This window comes from Canis lupus, chromosome 31, assembly GCF_011100685.1.
Source record: "Canis lupus familiaris isolate Mischka breed German Shepherd chromosome 31, alternate assembly UU_Cfam_GSD_1.0, whole genome shotgun sequence".
In the NCBI taxonomy this organism is placed as follows: domain Eukaryota; kingdom Metazoa; phylum Chordata; class Mammalia; order Carnivora; family Canidae; genus Canis; species Canis lupus.
The window spans coordinates 34,318,846-34,340,434 of NC_049252.1; the positions used below are offsets into that span (position 1 = coordinate 34,318,846).

Sequence of the window (21,589 nt, forward strand, 5' to 3'; positions counted from 1 at the left end):
TGTTCTTGACCCCGAGTCCCCTGACAAGCTGAGAACGCAGTGCGGGGAGAGAATCCAGATGCTCCGAGAGAACCCCACGAGAGCACACAGTTCCGCGCCGGGCTGCGCGGTCCCATTCTGGGCGGTGGTCTTTTCCAGAAACTGCCACAGCGCTCCGAGAGGCCAAGGTCCTCTGTTCACGGGAGCGGCCGGGTGTGGGCGTGGGAGGCCGAGGAAACCTCTCGGAGGTCATCCTACAAACGCTCCCCCGGGGAGGTGAGGCCGCATTCCAGAGGGCTTCATCATCAGGGCTTCTGGCCTTTCAGGGAAGCACCTGCGCTTGGGGATGTGCAGGTGCCTGGCCCGAGAAGGAACCGGCTGGGCCGGACCCAGGCCTGCGCTGACGCCAGAGGGCGGCGAGGCTGTCCAGGCCCATGTCTGCAGCTGGGAAGCCCCCACCCCCACCCCTGGCCCGGCCAGACGACCACTGGCCAGGCCAGCAGGGCCCAGGCGGGGCTTGGCTCTGTGGGACCGGGAGAGAGGCCCAGAGGAGGAGCCGGGTGGAGGCTGGGGGAAGCGGTGGTGGCCCTGTGGCCCGGTGGCCCTGCCATCCTCAGCCCCACCACCCTGCCCCGGCTGCTGTTTGGGGCTGGCTAATGATTAGCAGGAAAAAACCATCACTCCGGGGCGCGCACACCTTCCGGGAGCCAGGGGCCGGTGCAGGCAGAGGCCACCCCTGTGTTGATGGCCCGGCCTGTGACGTGCCACAGCCATTTCGCGAGGAACTTCCTGTTGACTGGTGACGTGGGTCGGGATTCTTGGGCGGCCACACAGGTTTGTGTCTGCGTCTGCGTGGGGCGAGGCGGAGGACGGTGGGCCAGATGCCTCTGGGATCAGAGGACCTTCTCTGAAGCCCCAGGGCGGGGGCTGTCGTGCTGCAGGTGAGCCTGCTCGGGCCGCGGCCGGGCGTCTGTCCAGCGGGCTTGTCCCCAGGCACCTGTCTCGGGCGAGGGGCGGGCCGCCTGGCCGCAGGCCTCGAGCTGCTCTCCCAGGAGAAGCGGCTCGGGATCAGACACATACTCTTTGTTTCCCAACTCCCACAAAGTTAAACATTAAAAAAGGAGGCTGCTCTGGGAGTTGAGGAACTCAAGATGGTTTTAAGAGAGCCCCCTTTCACGGGGCGCTGCGCTCCGGGGTGCGGGGGAACCCGAGACCCCGCTGGAGTTTGGGAGGTCAGGGTTGCAGGGCTGGAAAATCACCGTGGCCCCGTTGCTCATTCCGTGCACCTGCCAACGCCGTGTGTCCTCCCCCGTGGGAAGGAGAGCTGCTCCTGAAGCCTCCGGAAGCCCTCCGAGGGCCCTGAGTCGGGCAGGCAGGGCAGCCCTTCCGGAGGTCGGGGTGCAGGGGCGGGTGTGTCCGAGGGGAGCTGTGCTGGTGCCCATTTATATCTGCGCACAGACGTGTGCAGGCAGCCCCTGGCATGGGTTTGGCTGCAGCTAATTCTCACCCACCCTGACACGCACTCGTCCTTCCTTTTGGGATTCGGCTTCGTGGCGCGGCCTGTAACAACGGGACGTTTGCAGGCGCCTTCGGATCTTAGGATATCACGCTATTTCCAGGAACCCAGAAATGTGCGTGTGAGTAATTAAGGGAGATGATCACATCAGCCATCTCCTTCCTGAGATCCCTCCTCCTGTTTAACCCTTGTAAGGAATTGGTTGGTGGTTAAATCCCATCTATTTAATACAATTTAATAAGGTGTCAGGTTTTAAGACTTTGCAGTTTTTCTACTAGAAGCAGGCACTTCCAGTCTCCAAGAACAAAATGAATGAGAAGTCAGTTCCATCTCAGGGATGACCTCAGACCACTCTCTAGGGGTACTAACTTGCAAATTACCTGCCACAGGTCCTCATTTGATTAAAACAAAGGGTCTGATTTCAGTGAGAACCTGGAATCGGCTTTCTGACAGCTCTTTCCTGCGTGCACCCTTCACACCCGGCCCGGCACACATGTGCGTTCGCAGCAATCCTGGCACGGGGCTCCTGCAGCTCTCGGGGTGCTCCTACCCCGTCTGCCCTGTGGGTTCCGCTGGGCTCTTTGGAAACCGAGTCCCTTCTTCTACGGAGAATAAGCCCGACGGCGGCACAACCGAGCCCGTCGTAAATGCAGCACTCTGGCCCCTGTCCCAGGCCTGACTCAGCTCCGTTATCAGGATTCCCCAGGGGACCTCAAGCTGCCCCGGCAGTTTCAATAGCGCTGGCTGCGCAATTGTCATTTATTGCTTTGGGGAGAAGGTGCAAGCTTCGGCTTCTCCTCCAGCCGCGCCCGGGGAGCAGCACGCTGGGGGCCCGGTGCAGGGCCTGGTCAGCCGAGCTGCTGAGTCGTGCTCGTCGAACCCTGAAATCAGTAAATGATTCATTCGGTGCTTCCTGGCTCGGGGTCTGGAACGGGGCTGGGAAGGAAGGCTGAGATTTCAGTTTGGTTCGTGTGCGGCTGCTGAGGCCCATTTGTGGGGGTCTCTGGCCTGTTTTAGATTCCTGCAGGGCTGACCCCCCCCACCCCCCCACTGAAGACCCCCGCGCCGGGCAGGTGGCTGCAGCACACATATTGTGAACCTTACCTTATGCACATGAGTGGCTACAGTTTTGCACACATGCTGCTTTTTGCTTTCCCGGCACATCAGAGAAACAAAGGGGTGGGAAGCCCGTGTTCCTCCTCACGAGCTCTGAACACCCAGTATCTCACCTGAATGGGAAACGGGTTACAGGCCCGAGCATTTTCCCGATGCTTCACACCGTCACTCAGTTTTATTCAGCCACCGGGATGCTGTGTGCTCCGCAGACCAGACCGAGGCGTGGCGGTTATTTATCGGTGCCCTGCTTCACGTCTTGTGTTTCTGCGTGTGTGTTGCCGTGGGGTCCGCCTCTTTCGGCCTGAATGAGAAGAAAGGAGAATGAAGCTCCGCGTAGGTGCCAGCTCGTTACAAAATCCCAGGGTGGGGGTAGGGGGCGGTCTCTGGTGGAACCGCTGCCCCACATCTTGGAGGGTCCGGGTGGCTCCCTCTCCACCTGCTGATGGGGCTGGGACATCTGTGCGGATGCCAAAGCCACAGAAAACCATCCCCTGGTTAGGGCGCCGTGTTCCACACGGCGGTGGTGAAGCACATGTGAAAGAAAAAGAGCCTTTTTCTGAGGCTAAAGGGCTGTCATTTTTGTGGCCAGTTCCCAGCATGGCCAGTGAGTGACTTTCCGCGACGGCATCGCATAGGTTGGGCGCGGGGAGAAGGAGAAAATAAAAAGACAACATGCGGGGCTGGAAGGTGAGCAAGAGGCTTATCCAAGAACAAGGGATTGGCAGGAAGGGCCAAGACGTGTACAGGACAGGACCCCTGCCAGGGGGCCAGCAAGGCTTTACTGCATCTACCCTGACCTCCCCTAGCTCTGACCTGTGCTGCTCTCCCTCGCCCTGCCCTAGCTGCAGAGCCCTCTCAATCGCATTAGCACGGTCCCACCCCAGGGCCTTTGCACCTGCTGCTCCTCTGCAGATACCTATGCGGCTGCCCACCTCCCTCCCCCACTGTTCACAGAGCACCTTCTCGGGAGCCTCTCTCTGACTTCCCTAGAGGTAGTCATAGCCAGCCCACTCCACACGCACAACCACTTGCACACGCGCTGCTGTTCTATGTTCCTCTGTATGTTTGGCAACTTCTAATAAGCTTATGTTCTAGTTCTTCATTTTATTGCCCGTTTTCCCTTTTGTTCATGTGAACCTGTTGCGGGCAGGATTTATTTTTTTCCTCTGATGAAAACATCACGTTTGAAAGGGTGGGCAGTAGGCCCCTGCCCCTATGGCGCAGGGAGGGCTTCCGTGGAAACGTTGTGCCATCTGCAGTCCATGATTTACATATGGACTTGGGAGTAAGATCATTTAATACGGCGATTCTCGATCTTGAGCACGTGCCAGAAGTGGCTCCTTATTTTATTGCTTAGACAGATTTCTGGGCTCATCCCTGGATTTTCTGATCCAGTGTTTGGGGGAAGGAGCCTGGTGCTGCTGACCCACACTGAGTGGCTCTGACTAATCCATCCACAGGCACCCACAGGCTGGTAGGGGCCCCGCGTCCTCTGAACAGCGAATGCTCATCATGATGGGCTGTTACCTGCCTGCTTTATTTTCCCAGGACTGAAGGAAACGTGTGGAGATGGACAGTAGCTGGAAAGGCATCCCGGCCGTGCTTGTCGTCCTGGCTGGGCTGGCAGGTAGGGCTCCTGCGAGCTTGGTGGAACGAGCCTGGGCATCTGCTTGAAGTGGGCGGAAGGGAGCCCAGCGAGGTGGCCTGGACATGTGGCTGCCAGAAGCTTCTTCCTCGGGCCCTGCTCACAGCGGAGTCTCCTCTATGGGGCCCATTTCCTGCTCTGCTGAGTGGTGGGGGTGGCCCTGCCTGTGCCCTTCATGTGCCTGCAGCCCACCACTCCTGTTCCTTGGTTTGTCCCTGTTGTGGGCATTTGCCCCCCCGCCCCCCGCCCCCGTCTTTCCCTATTACTCATGGCTCTTGTTGAAATGTCCCATCATCTGCCCAGTTTTCTCTTCTTCTGTTTATATCCGGCCTTCAAGGACGGTCTGATCCTGGCATCACTGCCTCCCTGAAGCCCTCCTGACCTGGTAGTTTTCAGGGTCATAATCCCAGCTCCCATTTATTGACAGGGAACAGGTCCACTGCCTGTGAGGCCTGCCATTCCTCCCATCAGCTTCTCCTTGACCCTCATCTCCCCCCAGGGAGCCAGTCGGAAAGGACTCCAGGGTGTCCAAGGCCAGGGTCTCCGGATCAGACTCTGCTTTACAGGAGATGGAGCGAGCAGATGGCAGGGTCCTTGGGGCGGCCAGAGTTGGCTTCCCCAGATTACGTCTTGTCTAGATTTCTTTGCTTCAGGTGTATTTATCTTGTTTTCCCAACTAGGCTTTATTTTTTTTTTTAATTTTTCATTTTTTAAAGATTTTATTTATTCATGAGAGACAGAGAGAGAGAGAGAGACAGAGAGAGAGGCACAAACACAGGCAGAGGGAGAAGCAGGTTCCACACAGGGAGCCCGACGTGGGACTCGATCCCGGGTCTCCAGGATCACCCCCTGGGCTGAAGGTGGTGCTAAACCACTGAGCCACCGGGGCTGCCCCCAACTAGGCTTTAAACCCTAGAGGGTACCTGTCCTGTATTCCTCATGCAGCAATTTTAAGGCACTGCACTGAAGCATAACAAACATATAGAGAAGTGCACAAGTCATAGAGGTCGAGCTTGATGAATTTTCACAGATGGAACACCTTCTTGTATCAACAGTGAGACCAAACACCTTCCACAAATGCCCCCTTTTGGTCACCCTGATATCCTCTCCCCCAATATTCAATATTTATTGAGAAACTAAAAAGGCAAAAAAAAAAAATAGGATAGGGACTATCAGAGTGTGTTATGGGCTGTAAGGACTGTTCTGTAAGTTTTGGTTGGGGTACACGTGGCCACAGTAAGCCCAGGGGCCCAGGCTGTGGTGTGAACATGTATTTTGGGGGCAAAGATGTTCGGAAAGGCCGGCTTACGGCACGTGCAGTGAGAGGTGTTTAGTAGGTTGCTGCATAAACGTTTGTGTGCAGAGTGGACAGCGAAACACCGTCCCTGCTCGTGGAGCGTAAGGACTTGTTGTGGGGCCAGCAGGCCACGCTCAGCACACATTTTAGGGGCAAGGCTCCAACGCGGCTATTTCAGCCACAGTGGCAAAAAGTCTCCTAGCAGCTCAGCGGGAAAGGGATGTGCTATGGGGCCTACCATTTTCCTGAGATGTTTTTCCTGAAGCTCTGTTTTGAATGAAGGGATGGCTCTGGTTGAGGCCCGGGGATGGCTGTTCCAGGAGGGGAGAGGGTTACGGGCTGCTTCCAATGCCCCCCCCGGGGGCTGGGGTCCATCACAAAAGCCTGGGCCCCTGGATGTTTCATCTTGGAAAGTCTTGGGGCAGGGACTCCTTCATTTGTAGTCTTGGCTTTGAATTAGCTGTGAGCAACCTTCATAAGCATCCAAAGGGTCCCTGCCAGCTCTCTCCTCTCCACCTTGTCCCCACGTAATGGTTTATTTAGAATCTGACACCCTTATTTATTTACTCAGTGAATATTTCATGTAGGACCTATTATGTGCTATTTAGTTGCAGGCACTGGGATGTGGTGATGGGCAAAGCCAGGCATAGTCCCTGCTAACAAAGAGCTAAGAGCCTAGCTGGGGAATCAAGTGTTAGTTGAAAAATCAGTATAAAATCACTATTGTGATGATTGCTTCGATGCTTTGAAAGCCTGTTATAGGATAATAGGATAATTCAACCTAAAGTGGAAGTCTGGGGAGGCTTCCTCGGGGAGGAGACAATAAGACTGGGAGCTGAGGAAGGAGACTGGCGTGCCAGGCTGATCACTGCCTGTGCAAAGGCCCTGGGGCCAGAAAGAGTTGATGAGTTGGGTAAATTTAGGAATAGCCTGGTAACTGGAGGGTGGAGTTTGGGGCAAAAGGAAGTTGATGCAATACTAAGTAGGGTTCTAAGATGTGATAATGTTAGGGGCTATCTGGTCTTTATCCCAAATGGATGTGTTTAAAATATTTAAACAAAGACTGAGTGTGGGGGTGGGAGGTATCTGCTCACACCGGTTTGCTGAGAAGGTCCCCCTGGGTGGTGGTTGGCGCAGGGGTGATGCTGGGGCCTCCTGCCATCATCAGTGGGACCTGCAGGGGCCTCAGGATCCTTCCCTCCCTTCTCAGTTTGCTTCTGACGGTCCCAACCCCTGACGTGTTCTGATTCCCGTTTTCTTCCTCAGAGCAGCCACACTAAACCGTTTCTCTGCTGCCAAACCCCTTGCACTTCCCTTTCTCCCTTCTGCTTTTCATGGTCTGCCTATTTCTTTCCTGTGCTAAGTGAGAGATTGGCGATGGTGAGAGTTGTGCAGGTGCAGCGAGAGTGGCCAGAGGAGAGTGTCTAACCCTCTGCCAAGAGGGACAGCCAGCTGCTACTCCAGGGAGCTGAGAAAGAACCTCGGTAGAGGGGTGACAGGGTCCGCCTTTGGGATCAATTTATGGACGGCTCGCAGGAGGCCCAGGAGCAGGCAGAGGAGCGACTATCTGAGTGATCCCCATTTTGCAGATGAGAGGGTGCAGCGAGTCGAAGAGACACTTTTCGGTCCCAGCTGCAGCCAGTGGTTCATGGAGATGCCTGGTGGGCTGGGATCCTAGGCAGGGGAGGAAGCGAGAGGGTGGCGCGGGACCCTGAGTTGGGTGGTCACCACAGCCGGCCGCCGGGGGACACTGGGAGGGGGACGCTGATCTTTCCCGTGGCTCTGCCCCGATTGGTCTGTTTGCTCTGCAGAGTGAAAGGGGCAGCAGAGGGAAAGGGAGGATTTGTGTTTGATGAAAGGTCTTATTTACCATTTTCTCCTATTTGCTCTGTGCAGGGCAGGGTTGCACACACCACAGCCGATAGGATTGAGGGAGAGGAAGGAGGCCCCGGGACCTCACACTATCAGGATCCAGCTTCTGAGTCATGAGGCAGGGCTGAAGGCCAGTTGACTCATGGTGGGAGCCGAGACCGCAGGTGATGCTGTCAGGGGAGCAGAGGGCTCGGGACGGGGTGCCTCCCGTTTGATGCAGGGGTCAGCTTCAAATGCAAAGAGCTCCCACTTGGCCTCCCGCTGCCTCATCTCCCACCTGTAAGGTAGGGTGTGTGCTCTGCACGTCTTCTTGGTCACACACGCAGTCTGCTGGCTTGGGGCAAACAGGGCCTGCAGCGAGAGGCTCTCCCCACCTTGCACCAGGGTTTCAGGTGGGTTTGCGTGTCCTGCAGGAGCTGCCTAGATGGGGCTCCTGGCGGAGAAGCCTGGGTCTTGGTCATCCCGGCACTGGCCACATCCCCGCCGCTGGGCTCCGTCCACGGGACCCCCACCGAGCTGCACCCCGAGTGGGGGCAGAGCGCTCTCGACACCCTGCCGTGGGGAGAGCCGTCTCTCCTCGGGGTGGAGATTTGGCTATTTCTCTTCTTTTGTCCTTCCTCGTAAGATGCAACTCGGGGCTCGTGGAAAGAGCCAAGTTGGCACAGCGGCTGTGGCTTCCCTGGGGAATCATTTCTGACTTCCCTCCTCAGGCCTCTTTTTTTTTTTCTTTTTCTAAAATCCCAAATCAGAGGGATCCTTGGATCAGAAAAACTGGTCCAGGGATAAGGGAGGATTCCCAGTAGGAGCCTCCCTGTCCCTCTTTTCCTGCCATGCCCAGACACAGGAGTAGTCTTAGCTGTTTCTGACTTTTCCCCAGTCCTGCCTCCTTGACCCAGGCCCTGGCTGCCTCTCCCCTGCTCCTGCTGCCTCTGGGGCACTGTCCATGCAGCAGTTCCTCGTCTCCCATCAGCCTGCCTCTGTGGCAGACAGTGCATTCTGGGTACTCAGGTGGCGTGTTAGTGTGTGACCACGGTGTGGTCTTTCCCCAGAAAACTTTAGGGCTGTAATGAGATTCCTTTGGGACCTGTCTTACAAGTTGACCTTATAAGGTTGGAAGGAGAGGGGGCTGCAGTGATTTGGGGGCATCAGTGCATATGGCAGGCTACCTCCTGGTGACCTGCTAGAGTCGTAAGGCTCCAGAAGGTAAGAGGAGCCTGTTGTAGTCTTATCGACATGGGAGGCAGGGCTGAGGAGGAACCACGGATGTGGTCCACCAGGAGGTCTTTTTGCTGTCAACTGAGTGAAATCAGAGGGAAAAGTAGGAAAAAGTGGGAAGGTCTGAGTTTGGGTCCCAGCTCACCACTGTGACCCCAGGTCCTGAGGCTCTTCTGCTTTTCATTTCTTCATTGTTAGACAAGAGGCGGTAAAAAATGAGTGTAAGAGATTTCGAAGACCATCCTTTGCTGTGCAAGTTCTACTTTGGGTCATTATTACAAACGTGGGAAGGTCTTGAAAACTTTGGCCGCCAACTGGCTCCTCTAAGATGACTAGAACATCAGTCCTAGATGGCCAACAGATTTCTTGGGCTCTTCGGGTGTAGAGCATGCTCCACCTCAGGTGATCATGACTGAGTTCGCGGGAGCTGGAGAGGCCCTTGAGGTATATCATGTGGAAGACCAGTCAGAGGTGTCACTCCAGTTAAAACCAGTGTCAGGGTGCATCTGGTGAGTGGAGGGTTGAAATGTTGTGAGAAGTGTGAAGGAAACAGTTTTACTTAAGTCTGTGGCATTCTTGGCTTGTTTTTATAAATCAACGCATCCCATCTTGCAGGTCAACACAATCCCTTCCTTTTTTTTTTAATGATTTATCAATTTACTGTTTTTATTTTTATCTATATATTTTTATAGAAGTTCAATTTGCCAACATATAGTATAACACCCAGTGCTCATCCCATTCTTCTCAAGTGCACATAGAATTTTCTCCAGAATAGACCACATACTGGGTCACAAGTCAGGTCTCAACCGATACCAAAAGATTGGGATTTTCCCCTGCGTATCTTCAGACCACAGTGCTTTGAAACTAGAACTCAATCACAAGAAGAAATTTGGAAGAAACTCAAAAACACTGTCTCTTCTTGCACATCACATAGTGGGGAATGTTTACTGTGTGCTTGAGGGTCATGTGAAGGGCTCTCCGTGGATGATCATATCTGGTTTTTGAAACAAATCACGGTGGTACTAGAGTCCCTGCTTTGTAACTGAGAGGAGTGGGGCATGGAGAAGTTGAGACAATGTGTCCAATGAGCCAGGAGCCTCACCTGAGAGTCCCTGGCCTTAGGCTTGTGAGCCACCTGCCTGTCTGCTGGAGCTTTAAACCCAGCACTAGATGTGGTGAGACTTGCACCAAGCTTCCTTCCAGAAGCATCGCTTGATGGTTCTCATGAAGAGAGTCTGCTCTCCTACCTCCTTCTACCTGTTTTCTCTCTCTTTATATCTCTCCCACTCATGTCCCTTCTTGTCCTTAAGAGGAGAGGCATGGCCTCAATGACAGTACAGTTCTCATGATACTTGGCGTCTGACTTTCCTATCACTCCATGACCGCGTACTCAGAATACAACTGTTGTCTCTCTCCAGCTGGATTCCTTCTCTATCAACCTTGTTTATCCACCAGCCCCAGACATTGTCCTAAGTATCCCATTTGGGGGCTCTAAGGGTGCAGGGGCGTGCAGTGGGCTGTGATTACTGTATGCTGGTGTCCGTCCCCATTCTCTTTGTGAAGAGAAGCTACTTTCCACCTTTGCCTCTGAGCCTTGGGATTTCCATACAGGTGGGAATCAAAGATCCTTCTCATTTTACTGGGAAGATAACTCTCATGTCATAACGAGGGTGAAAAATTGCCTTAAATAACACAGCTGGGTTAGGGAAGTGCTCTCAGGGCCAGGCTGGGATCAAGTATTCAAGGTATCATTCTTCTGGAGATAGAAGAACAGCACTTTTTTTTTCTTTTGGCCCCCAATTTTGCCGGGAGTGCTGAGAACTGTGGAAGGAGGGATTGGACATGAGGGATGGTTGGCTTCCTGTCCACTGGGGAGGCAAGGTGAGGGACTAAGAAGACATAGAGTCTGATCCCTGGCTATCCAGAGGTCACAGCTGGTGAACACAGAAGAGTTAAACTGTGTGGTTGACTCACGTAGGTCCATTCACTTACTGCCTTGAAAAACTGGTTGCCTTCCAGCTTCTGGATCCAGCTATCAAATCATAGAAGGTCCCAAGAATGCAACGGTGCTGGAGGGCTCGGAGGCTCGCTTCAACTGCACCGTCTCACAGGGCTGGAGGCTCATCATGTGGTCGCTGAATGGCACGGTGGTGCTGAGCATCACTCCCACGGAGCCCATCATCACCAACGACCGCTTTACCTCTGCCAGCTATGAAGAGGGCGGCAACTCCATCTCGGAGATGATAATCCATGACGTTCAGCTCGGTGACGCGGGGATTATTAAGTGCAGCCTCCAGAACAGTGACCGGGATGCCTCTGCTTTCCTTTCTGTCCAAGGTGGGTACACAGGTGCCTCTGAGGGGAGCAAGTGGAATCCTCTGGGCAAGACCAGAGCAAAGGAAGGACCCTCAGAGTTCATGTCATGTGTGACGATGGGTCTGCCCTCAACTGGAGCTATTAGAATTATTCCAAACCAACGAATACCTGTTGTTTTGCTATTTGTGATTTCTCACCCCCCCTTCCTCATTGATTCCCTTCCTACTTCCCTTCTTTCTGCTTCTCCTATCTCTCTTCCCCTTTCCCTTTTCTCTTTTTAAAATTTCTTTTAAAAAGATTTTATTTATTTATTTATTTATTCATGAGAGACACACAGAGAGAGAGGCAGAGACACAGGCAGAGGGAGAAGCAGGCTCCATGCAGGGAGCCCGATGTGGGACTCGATCCCGGGTCTCCAGGATCAGGACCTGGACTGAAGGCAGCGCTAAACCGCTGAGCCACCTGGGCTTCCCTCTCACTAAAATTCTTCAAGACAGGTCTTACAACTTTCCCATCTGGTCCATGTCCGTACTGGTAGCTTTTGTGGCATATACTCTACATTCTCCCCTGGCCAGTTGCGGTCACTGCTCTTTGATTTAGGGAGAGTTGCCAATCTTTGCCTTTCCTCTAGTTTTTTTTATACACTTGACCCTGTTTCTTTGCCTTACGTCATGTATGCACTTTGAATCATGCTTTACCCTTTACCTCTTTCCAGCTGAACTCGCTCAATCTTTTTTTTTTCTTTTCTGCCCTTAGCTGTTCTTAGAGTCAAAGATGTGTGTTCACTAAATATACCACCTATTTTAGAGAAAAGAGCAAATGAAATTTGTCATAATGGGTAACTTATTTTTCATTCTTAGAGGTAATTGTGAAGTGCTCCCAAAATGCTATATAGTGAAAAAAAATAAAAGGATGCTTTACAAGAATTCAGAATATCTTTATCAAAGATAAAGATATTTATCTTTATCTTTATCTTTTAATCACTTTGCATTCCTTATATAATTATATGGTATTTATAGATGCATTGGAGCTGATTTCTATGGCAGCATTCCTTACAGCAGACTGCGTCATATTTTTGAAATTTTTTTTTTATCTATTTATTTGCTTGTCTAGGAGAAATTTCCAAACTTTTGATTTGTGTTAATGTTGCATCAAATCTAGCTTGATAACATTTGGTAGACATGCATGTCTACTTACTTCTACTTTTTTTTTCTTCTTCTTTTTTTTTCTTAGCCAAATTGTTGTCATTTTACTCTTACGTGTCTTTAATTTTATGAGGTTTAATGATATTTTCTAAATAGTGATTTTATGAGACTTCCTGGATTATTGGCTTAGTTTGCATGACTAGATTCTTATTTTAATAATTTGTGGTATATGGGAAAGAACACAGGAAAAATAGAGTCAAAGACATGAGTTCTGGTTTTGCTTTTATCGGTTACCAACCTGGTGACCCCCAGATTGTCTCAACGTCTTCATCTCTTAAATGGGGATAAGGGTCCCCTGCCCACCTCACAGGTTTTCTGTGAGGATCAGATGAAACAATAACTGAGGATGGTTTGAAGACTCCAAAGTCCTGTCTGTTTCAATTCATCACACATGCAATTGGGAGCCAGAGTGGTCTAGTGGTTCATGATGCAGGCTTGGGAGCCTGAATGCAAGGTTCAGATTCCGGCTTTATCACTTACTGTGTATGTGACCTTGGCCATGTTATTGAATGACCTCATGCCCTAGTTTCCTCTCAGAGGGTTACTGTGGGATCACATGAGTAGGTTCATGTAAAGCCTTTAAAACAGCACCTGGGTCCTAGCAGTCTCCATACAGCCAATTGCTATTATTTATTGCATTCCTAATAGAAGCACACCTTTGTGTCAAGCATCTGAAAGGGGGACTCAATGATGAATAGAATAAGACAGAGTCCTGTCCTCAAGAGCCTTACATGAAGAGTAGATAATGCATGAATGATGTTCATGCCTTAGAGAGACTGGCAAATACCCTGAGATGGAGACAAGCTCAGGTTTGACTTGGGAAGGGAGAAGGGACAATGAAAAAAGCCTTCATGGACAACTCCATGGTGAGATGCCCTTATGTGCTCTCAAGGTCTGGGAATGATAGGCAAAATGGAGAAGCAAGAAAGGAAGAGGGACCCCTGAATCAAAGAAACAGATTCAAAGGCATGACTTACTGATATGTCTATAACATTTCAAATTCATAAACCCATGTGGTTTTATAGCAGCTTTTCTCAAAGCTATACATTTATAAAATTGTCTGAATATGCCTAAAAATGCTTTTTAATATGTTGATAATTACTATAACTTTTGATTTTAATATGGATGGAAGAATAAGCATCTAGAGGTGTTAAATTCTTTCCCAAGGTCATGCAGAACGAACCCATAGGGCAGGGACTAAACTTTGTCATATTACCAGGTTGCAATGGTCTGAATGGCACTTTGTTCCTAGAGGAACAAATGTTCTCTAAGCAGCAGGATCTCTTTCAAGGGAAAAGAATTTTGAAAAAAAGAGGAAACATTCATTTTATTTTTAAAGTGAATTATCCAAAGATTTATTTTTTCCTCCTGGTGTATCAGCAAGAAAAATAAAGACAGCTTACATAAGTCCCATAGTGAGTCATCCAAAATCTATGTGAATGTTCTAGTCATCACCCTTGTATAGAGTGTTTGTCGTGCTACTCAACAAGATTTGTGAAAGCCAATGTGAAAAGTTGAAGCATAAATATATATAGAAAAAGGAAATGCTTCAGACTGCTTCACTAGTCCATCCATCATCCAATCTACCAATGAATCATATACCAAACTCTAGACCTCTTGTGTTTGTGGGCCACTAGACTTGAGTTCAAGATCATCCATTATTAATTGAGGCAATTCCATTACTTCCAGTTTCTATCATCTGAAAGCCCTGCACCAAAATGAAACAACGGATGGAGAAAAAGGAATAAGGACAAAACCCTTTAGCTTTGAGGGACAAATCCATTCCCCTCTCATTGTTGAGTTTACAATAATCCTTGCTTTAGCAAAGGTACTTTATTTATTCCAAGAGACTATTGAGGAAAGGAATAATTGAGAATGCAATATTTCAGAGAAAGAAGAGCTTTCAGAGCTGATCCAGTTCCATCTAGTTTGGGAACTCTTGGGCATCCCCTACCCTAGATCCTTTCAGAGTCTGTGAGGTCACAACTGTTCCCATAATAATACTAAGATGTGAGTTGCCTTTCCTACTCTCATTTAAGTAGTGCACAGAGAGTCTTCTACTGTATTTTAGGAAGGTCTGTGTAGCTTAGTGGACCTGCATTTCTTAAATGACCAATGTGTGATGATACAAAGTCTTGCAAGAGTGAAAGATCAATCAAAGATAGAGTGATGGATTTTAACGTAAAAGAGAATGAAAATTCCTTTATATACTTTCAGTTTCCACAGTGCAACTAACCTGTAAGAAACCACTACTGGCCCAGTTTGGGAAATCAGAGTATCCTTGATTATCTGAAAAGCCTTCTCATTCTTCCACCTGCATATCCATGCGGGGTCAGATTTTTTTGTATACTCCAAATAAAGCAATATATTGTAACAGATTGAATGCAGAAGCTGATATGAGAATCCAGCTGGGTATTAAAGAGATTTGCATAATTATAAAGCAATGATGTTTTTCTTGATAATTTATTTTGGTTTAAAAATATAGGTATTTCCTCATAAACATATGTTAACTTGTAATGGGTTATCATTGTTATTATAAAATAAATATTTAAAAATAAACGAATACTTAATTCTAATTTCAAGTTTGGTAAATATTGGTAGATAGAATCCACATAAACAAAAGGTCTTTGGAGTCCTCATGATTTTTAAGATTGTAAAAGGTCTTGAAACCTAAACATTTGAAAACCCCAATTTAGTCAAACTGTTTCATTTGACCAATGAAAAACAGAGAGCCTGAAAATGTCAATGACTTGCTCCAGGTGATGGCAATTTTTGTAGGAAATCCAAGATTGAGAACAGAGTTTTTGATTCTTGGTCCAGTGTTCTTCCCATTATATTATGCAGCAGGGAGGATATTTTAACTTGGATGTTCCAACGTTTATATGTTTCACTAAGGCTATGTCTTTATTGGAGCCAATCCTCAGGTTATTTTATTAATATTAGCAGACACAAGGACTATTTTCATATGGGTTTTTTACAATGTTCATACTGGCATATGCCAATATATTAAGGTGGGTCCTTAATAAAAACTTTAAAATAATTTATCTGAGTATTCTATTCTGATACATGATTTAGGGCAAATATTTTTATAATTAGATTTTATTTTGATTTAATTTATAATTGGAAAAGTATTTTAAGGAAATATCATAGGAAGTTATGTTTAAAAATATGTGACCCATAAAATAAATAAAATGAATTGGACTGACCAAAGGCCAGGAAAGACTTGCTTTCCATAAGACCTTGAGATGTCTTCCTACAATGGAAAGAACGCAAAGGTTTTTCCCTTTTTGCTTTGGCTCCCAGAACAGCCCAGGACAACTTTGTAACTCCACTTCAGTGGTTGTGTAGCCTATTATGGCAGGCGCATTTACCTTCTCCTTCCCATATAATTTATACTTTCCTGGACCCTGATTTTTATTTATTCATTTTTTTCTGGAATTATAGATTTTCTGGTGAGCAACCTCACCTTCTTTCAGGAAACTGGCAGATAAAATAAATAAAGACACAGATAAAACCTGAGTTAAGACTCTCGATATAGACATAGCCAGTTAGCACTCATGAAATGTGATTTGAAGGAAAAATTAAAGAAAATTTGGAACCAAGAGACGCATGGTCAGTCCTTCAGAACATTTCTCTTTTCTTCTTTAGTTATGGGGGAGTTGCTCATTCCCAGAGGCAACCTTGTAGTCACTGAAGATGAACCCTGTAATGTGACTTGCTGTGCATTGGGCTGGATCCCACTCCCAGATATTTCCTGGAATATCGGGGTTCTGGTGAGCCAGTCAAGCCATTATTCTGGTCCGGAGCCCAACAACCTGCAAAGTGCAGTGAGTGTCCTGACTCTTACGCCTCAGGGCAATGGGACTTTGACTTGTGTGGCTAACATGAAGGGGTTGCTTGCCCACAAGTCTGTAACTGTCAATCTTACTGTGGTTCAGCCTTCTATGGGTAAGTGAAGACATTTTACTTTATATAAAAAAAAAATTATTGTTGCATGCTTATATTTTATATGTGGTGCTCTTAATCAAGAATGCCTAGGAAAATTGTTTGGTGACCTTGACTTTGGATGGGGATGGTAATGGAGACAAATCAGCATCTGTTTAATGACCCTGTGATTCCACTTTCTTTTAAATTTCATCTTCAAGTGTCTTTCTTATCTACTTACTTATGGAAACCATTAAGAACCTTGACAATTATTTATCTCAAAACACCATCAAGATCAGTGATAGGGATCCCTGGGTGGCGCAGCGGTTTGGCGCCTGCCTTTGGCCCAGGGCACGATCCTGGAGACCCGGGATTGAATCCCATGTCAGGCTCCCGGTGCATGGAGCCTGCTTCTCCCTCTGCCTATGTCTCTGCCTCTCTCTCTCTCTGTGACTATCATAAAAAAAAAATATCAGTGATAAATACCTGAAGTCAATGTTCCTCTGTAGCTTTTATCTGTTGTTCCAGTTTGATCCCATACCCTGGGCCAGTATGAGACAAGTTCTTCTAATATTTGAGGAGGGTGTACAGGTGCTCTTGGATTTCTTCCAACCTTAGTAGAATTATAGTTTCATTTTTTTAATCTGGCAAATCCACAATGTATTTGAAAGTACCTAACTAAGTGACATAAATAAGATGAAGTTGGAGAGGGAGATAAACCATAAGAGACTCTTAACTCTGGGAAACAGTCTGAAAGTTGCTGGAAGGTGGGGGAGGGGTAACTGGGTGATGGGCATTAAGGAGGGCACCTGATATGATGAGCACTGGGTGTTATATGCAACTGATGAATCACTGAACTCTACCTCTGAAACTAATAATACACTGTATGTCAATTAATTGATTTTAAATAAAAAAAATAAAGTTTTCATCCCCAAGAGAACCTACTGTAGGGTCCTTGGCATATTCAAACCTCAAACTACACAACCTGCAGGGCTGCAGAGCCTACTTAAGCTCTGAGTCAGCCCAGGCCAATGAGAAAACATGGGGCCCAGAGCTAGAGATTGACTGACTCCTTAATTTTACAAACTAGGACAGAAAAGGAGGCCCAGAGAGGTGCTGTGCTCTATTTCAGGACATGCATCAGGTTGGGGTGGAACTGGGCCCAGAAGTCAAGAAATGGTTCTCTCTTGACACAAAGATTTTCCCTTTATTCAAACAGCTTTATTTAAAGTTCAGAACAGGGGCACCTGGGTGGCCCGGTTGGTTAAGCACCTGCCTTCGGCTCAGGTCATGATCCCAGGGCCCTGGTATTAAGCTCCAGGTTGGGCTCCCTGCTCAGTGAGGTGTCTGCTTCTCCCTCTTCCTCTGCCTCTCACTCTGCTTGTGCTATGTCTCTGTCAAATAAATAAAAAGTCTTAAAAATAATAAATTTCAGAACAAAACTGCAGCCAGAGCAAGACTGATGAGGAGGAAGGAAGATGTGGCAAAGGAGGAAGAGGAGAAAGCTGAAGGAGGAAGAGGGGGGGAGGGAGATGGAGTAGAGGAAGAAACAATGCTTCACAGAATTTGCCAAGTAAAGGGTCTATTTTAAGTGCTTCTCTGATATTAACCAAATTAACGTGCACAACAGGTCCCTGAGTGGATCCTCATCCAACTGGATGTCTGAGATCAAGATGTTGGTAGAGTTGGTTCCTTCAGAAGACTATAGGGGAACAATCTCTAGGCCTCTCTCTTAGCTTCTGGTATTTGCTGGCAGTCTGGTGTTTCTTGGCTTGTAGAAGCATCAGCCTGAGCTCTGTTTTCATCTTAATATGGTGCTCTCTCTGAGTGCTTGCCTGTATCCAAATTTCCCCTATTTATTTATTTTAAAGATTTTATTTATTTGACAGAGAGAGTGAGAGAGCATGAGCAGGGGGAAGGGCAGAAGGAGAGGAAGCAGGGAGCCCCATGTGGAACTCAGTCCCAGAACCCTCAGATCATGACTTGAACCGAAGGCAGATGTTTAACTGACTGAGCCACCCAGGCATCCCCAAATTTCCCTTTTTTTTAAACTAAGGACTCAGGTCATATTGGATTAGAGGGCCCATCCCATCCAGTATAAACTCATTTTAATAAAATTATGTCTGCAATACTTTATTTCCAAATAAAGTCACATTCTGGGAGTACTGGAGGTTAGTACTTTAATGTATGAATTTTAGGGGGGAACAAAAGTCAACCCATGATAATGTCTCCACGAGCCTGTAAAAAGCCATTCAGAGTCTACCTTGTGGTCAGTACAATGATTCTGTGCTTTGCACTATAGTGATTGGTCCTCAGTGCAGTCAGCCCAAGCTTGCTCCCCTGTTGTTAGGATTTTGCCTCCTGTCTCTGACTCAGATGCCCCCAGAGACCAGGCAGACAACAGAAATGAAAGCATGAGTGAATACATGTGTCAGGTAGGAGGGGAGTGGAGGGGCCCATTGGGAACCAGACCTAATGCTCCATCCACATGGAGCAGCCATACCAGCACCAGGTGGTTGTTGCCAACAGGAAAGGGGATCCAGGACTGCCAGATTTTTGATGTGGATCTGGTGAATATCAATACTTTTGAGGGCGAAGGACACAGAAATCTGTATTTCTTTTTTTTTTTTATTTCTTTGGTTTTAAGTCAAGATCAATTTATTTTAGTTAATTAAATTTGGAGGAATTCAGCTTATTCTCTATTAAGACTATATAAGAAGAAAAAGCTAGAATTCAAACCCAGCTTACTTTTCTTGCCTCCAGTTTATTATTATTATTATTATCATTATTATTTAAAGATTTTATTTGAGAGAGAGAGAGAGAGAAAAAGAGAGAGAGAGAGAACACAAGCAGGGGGGAGCAGTGGAGGAGGAAGGAGAAGCAGACTCCCCACTGAGCAGGGAGCCCGATGTGGAGTTTGATCCCAGGACCCCAGGATCATGACCTGACCTGAAGTCAGATACTTAACCAGCTGAGTCACAAAGGCACCCCTCCAGTTTATTATTTTTAACAACAAAAACCTTTAGAAAAGTTGCAAGACAAGTGCAATGAATATCCATGTACCTTTGCCTAGATACAACAAATATTAATATTTTGTCATCTTTGCCTCTTTCTCTCTCATTTTTTTTTCTGAACCATTTGAGAGTTGATGACACTTTATCCCTAAATACCTCCGATATGTATCATAAGAATGAAGGCATTCTATTTAACCACACCCGATGTAGTTGGCAATCAGGAAACGTACTGCTGACACAAGACTGTTATATAATATACACTGCATATTCAAGTTTCACCAAGTATCCTTTATAGCGATTTTCTTCTCCAAACCAGTATCCAGTCAAAGGCCATGCCTTGCCTTTGGCTGTCAGGCGTTGCAGTCTCTTTCCCTTACTCTTGAATGGTTCCCTTACCTTTCCTGTCTTTGCTGATTATAAACATTTTTGAAGGGTCCAGGCCATTTTTGCAAGATGCTCTTCAATTTGGATTTGTCTGAGGTTTTCCAACATCCTTTGATTTGAGGCTGTCTATTCTAGGCAAGTCAAGGGTAATGTCACATGGGCTCATGATGTCAATTTTCTCTATCAATGGTAATAAGTTTGATCATCTGGTTAATGATTTCTCCATTGTAAAGGTCCCTTTCTCCATTATAATTAATATGTAATCAATGAATACTGTATGAATATCTTATTTCCCAGCGGGCTTTCACCTAATAGCTTTTGCGTTCATCAATAAGTCATTGCCTGACTCTGTTGTTTCTATGGCGGTTGTAAAAGAATGATTTTTCTGGCTCCATCATAATTTTATCTTTGTTAGTTGGTAGTCTTCTGTAAAGAAGAGCCTTCTTTCACTTTTTCTTTTTCTTTTTTTTTAAAAAACAGTTCAAATATGAACTCATTTTTATTCAATACTATAATCTACTCCTGTCATTATTCATCTTGATGCTCCAGATTGCTCCAGGTTTGGCTAGTGGGAATCCCTTCCAGCTGGCTCTGGTGTCCTTTTGACATGGCCCTATTAATTTTTGAGCACTTGGCCCAATAAAATGTTCTGAACTCCCTTTGCATTTTCCTTATTCTATCCTGGAATCAGCCATTTCTCCAAGGAGCCAATCCAGCTGGCTTTGAAGCTATTTAAGTATGATAAAGAGGGATCCCTGGGTGGCTCAGCAGTTTAGCACCTGCCTTCGGCCCAGGGCGTGATCCTGGAGTCTTGGGATCAATTCCCACATCGGGCTGCTCCCTGCATGGAGCCTGCTTCTCCCTCTGCCTGTGTCTCTGCCTCTCTCTCTGCGTGTCTCTCATGAATGAATAAATAAAATCTTAAAATAAATAAATAAATATGATAAAGTATGGTCCAAGCTTTGAAATGGAAGATTTTTTTAAGAAGTCCTATTAGCACCAAATAGAATGAAATCGACTATTTAAAGCACACATCTTAACAAGGTAACAGTGCAACAAGGAGCTCTGGTCTGACTGATGATGCCCCATATAAATGGATTTTAGAGATTCACTTGCCTGCAAAGTTTCTCTTTTGTAGGGGAAGGGCAAGGGACACATAATTTCCCTTGATCGGGTTTAATTCCGTGGAGTGCTTCCCTCGTCAGCTAGGACTAGGGAAGTTAGCGGCCTTAATTATGGCAGCTGGAGTCCCTGCAGCCTCAAAGGGAAGCACAGTGGGTGCCTTGCAATGAGTCTTACTTTATTGGACTCATTTGGAAAAGGGTAATTTGTTCCTAAATTATTCATCAAGATTCAGAGCAGCTGGTGGCTGGCTGCATGTTGTGTATTTTATGCAAGTTTTAGTAGCTGAAGGCCTCATTACAGCCCCGGCTGCTGGTGTCTGGGAGGCTTCTAGGAGCACAGCCAGGAGTGTGGAACACCCAGAATGCACCCTCCTGTGCGCTGTGCAGGCTTCTCCAGGAATCGATAAGCATCATCATGTCCCGCCAACCCATTTCCTCCTAAAAGTGCAAGGAGTCTCTGTTCATTGTGCTCATTTCTGGAGCAGTCCCTGTGAGTCGTTGCAGGAATGACAATGGCAGTTTAGGAAGGCTAATTAGTTCAAGCCAAACAATCATTGAAAGAAAAGCAGGCTGAAAAGGGTACTGCTCATGTTTCTTTTTTTTTTTTTTAAAGTTCAATGTTCTTGATTCCAGAAGCAACGCAGCCTTCAAGCATTGCAGACAGGTGTTCAACTGGCAGGTGGAAGCACCTCTCATGCACGCCTTGAGATAAGCACTGTCCACCCCCTGGGCATCCAGCTGCGTGGCTTTCTCTGTTTTCTCGTTCAAGTGTACAGACTGCGAAGCATTAGAGCAAAGCGACATTTTTAGGACAGAGGTGCACCTGCTAGAGTGTAGTGACTCCAGGTTATAGCCTTAGTTTTGTGAGGAGTGGCAACTTTGAGCACAGACCGAGGGGGGGCAGTGACAGTCCTGGGTCACAGTGCTGGCTCTGGCTGTGAGTCTCTGGGCAAGTCACTGACCTCTTGGGCTCAGTTTTCTT

At 47.5% G+C, this 21,589-nt stretch overlaps 1 protein-coding gene across 4 annotated transcripts in view; it reads left to right on the plus strand.

Moving 5' to 3' along the window:
* Positions 1-426: 426 nt before the first annotated feature.
* IGSF5 (immunoglobulin superfamily member 5) overlaps positions 427-21,589 on the plus strand; it is a 43,895-nt gene continuing 22,732 nt past the window's right edge. Inside the window, exons 1-4 of one of the 4 annotated variants that reach the window (XM_038581528.1) lie at positions 427-920; positions 4,160-4,238; positions 10,660-10,977; positions 15,810-16,109. In XM_038581528.1, coding sequence (XP_038437456.1) covers positions 4,181-4,238; positions 10,660-10,977; positions 15,810-16,109 — 676 coding nt within the window. In that variant the 5' untranslated portion in view covers positions 427-920; positions 4,160-4,180. The remainder of the gene's footprint in view (positions 921-4,159; positions 4,239-10,659; positions 10,978-15,809; positions 16,110-21,589) is intronic. The other 3 variants (XM_038581527.1, XM_038581526.1, XM_038581529.1) reach the window with 3 other exon arrangements.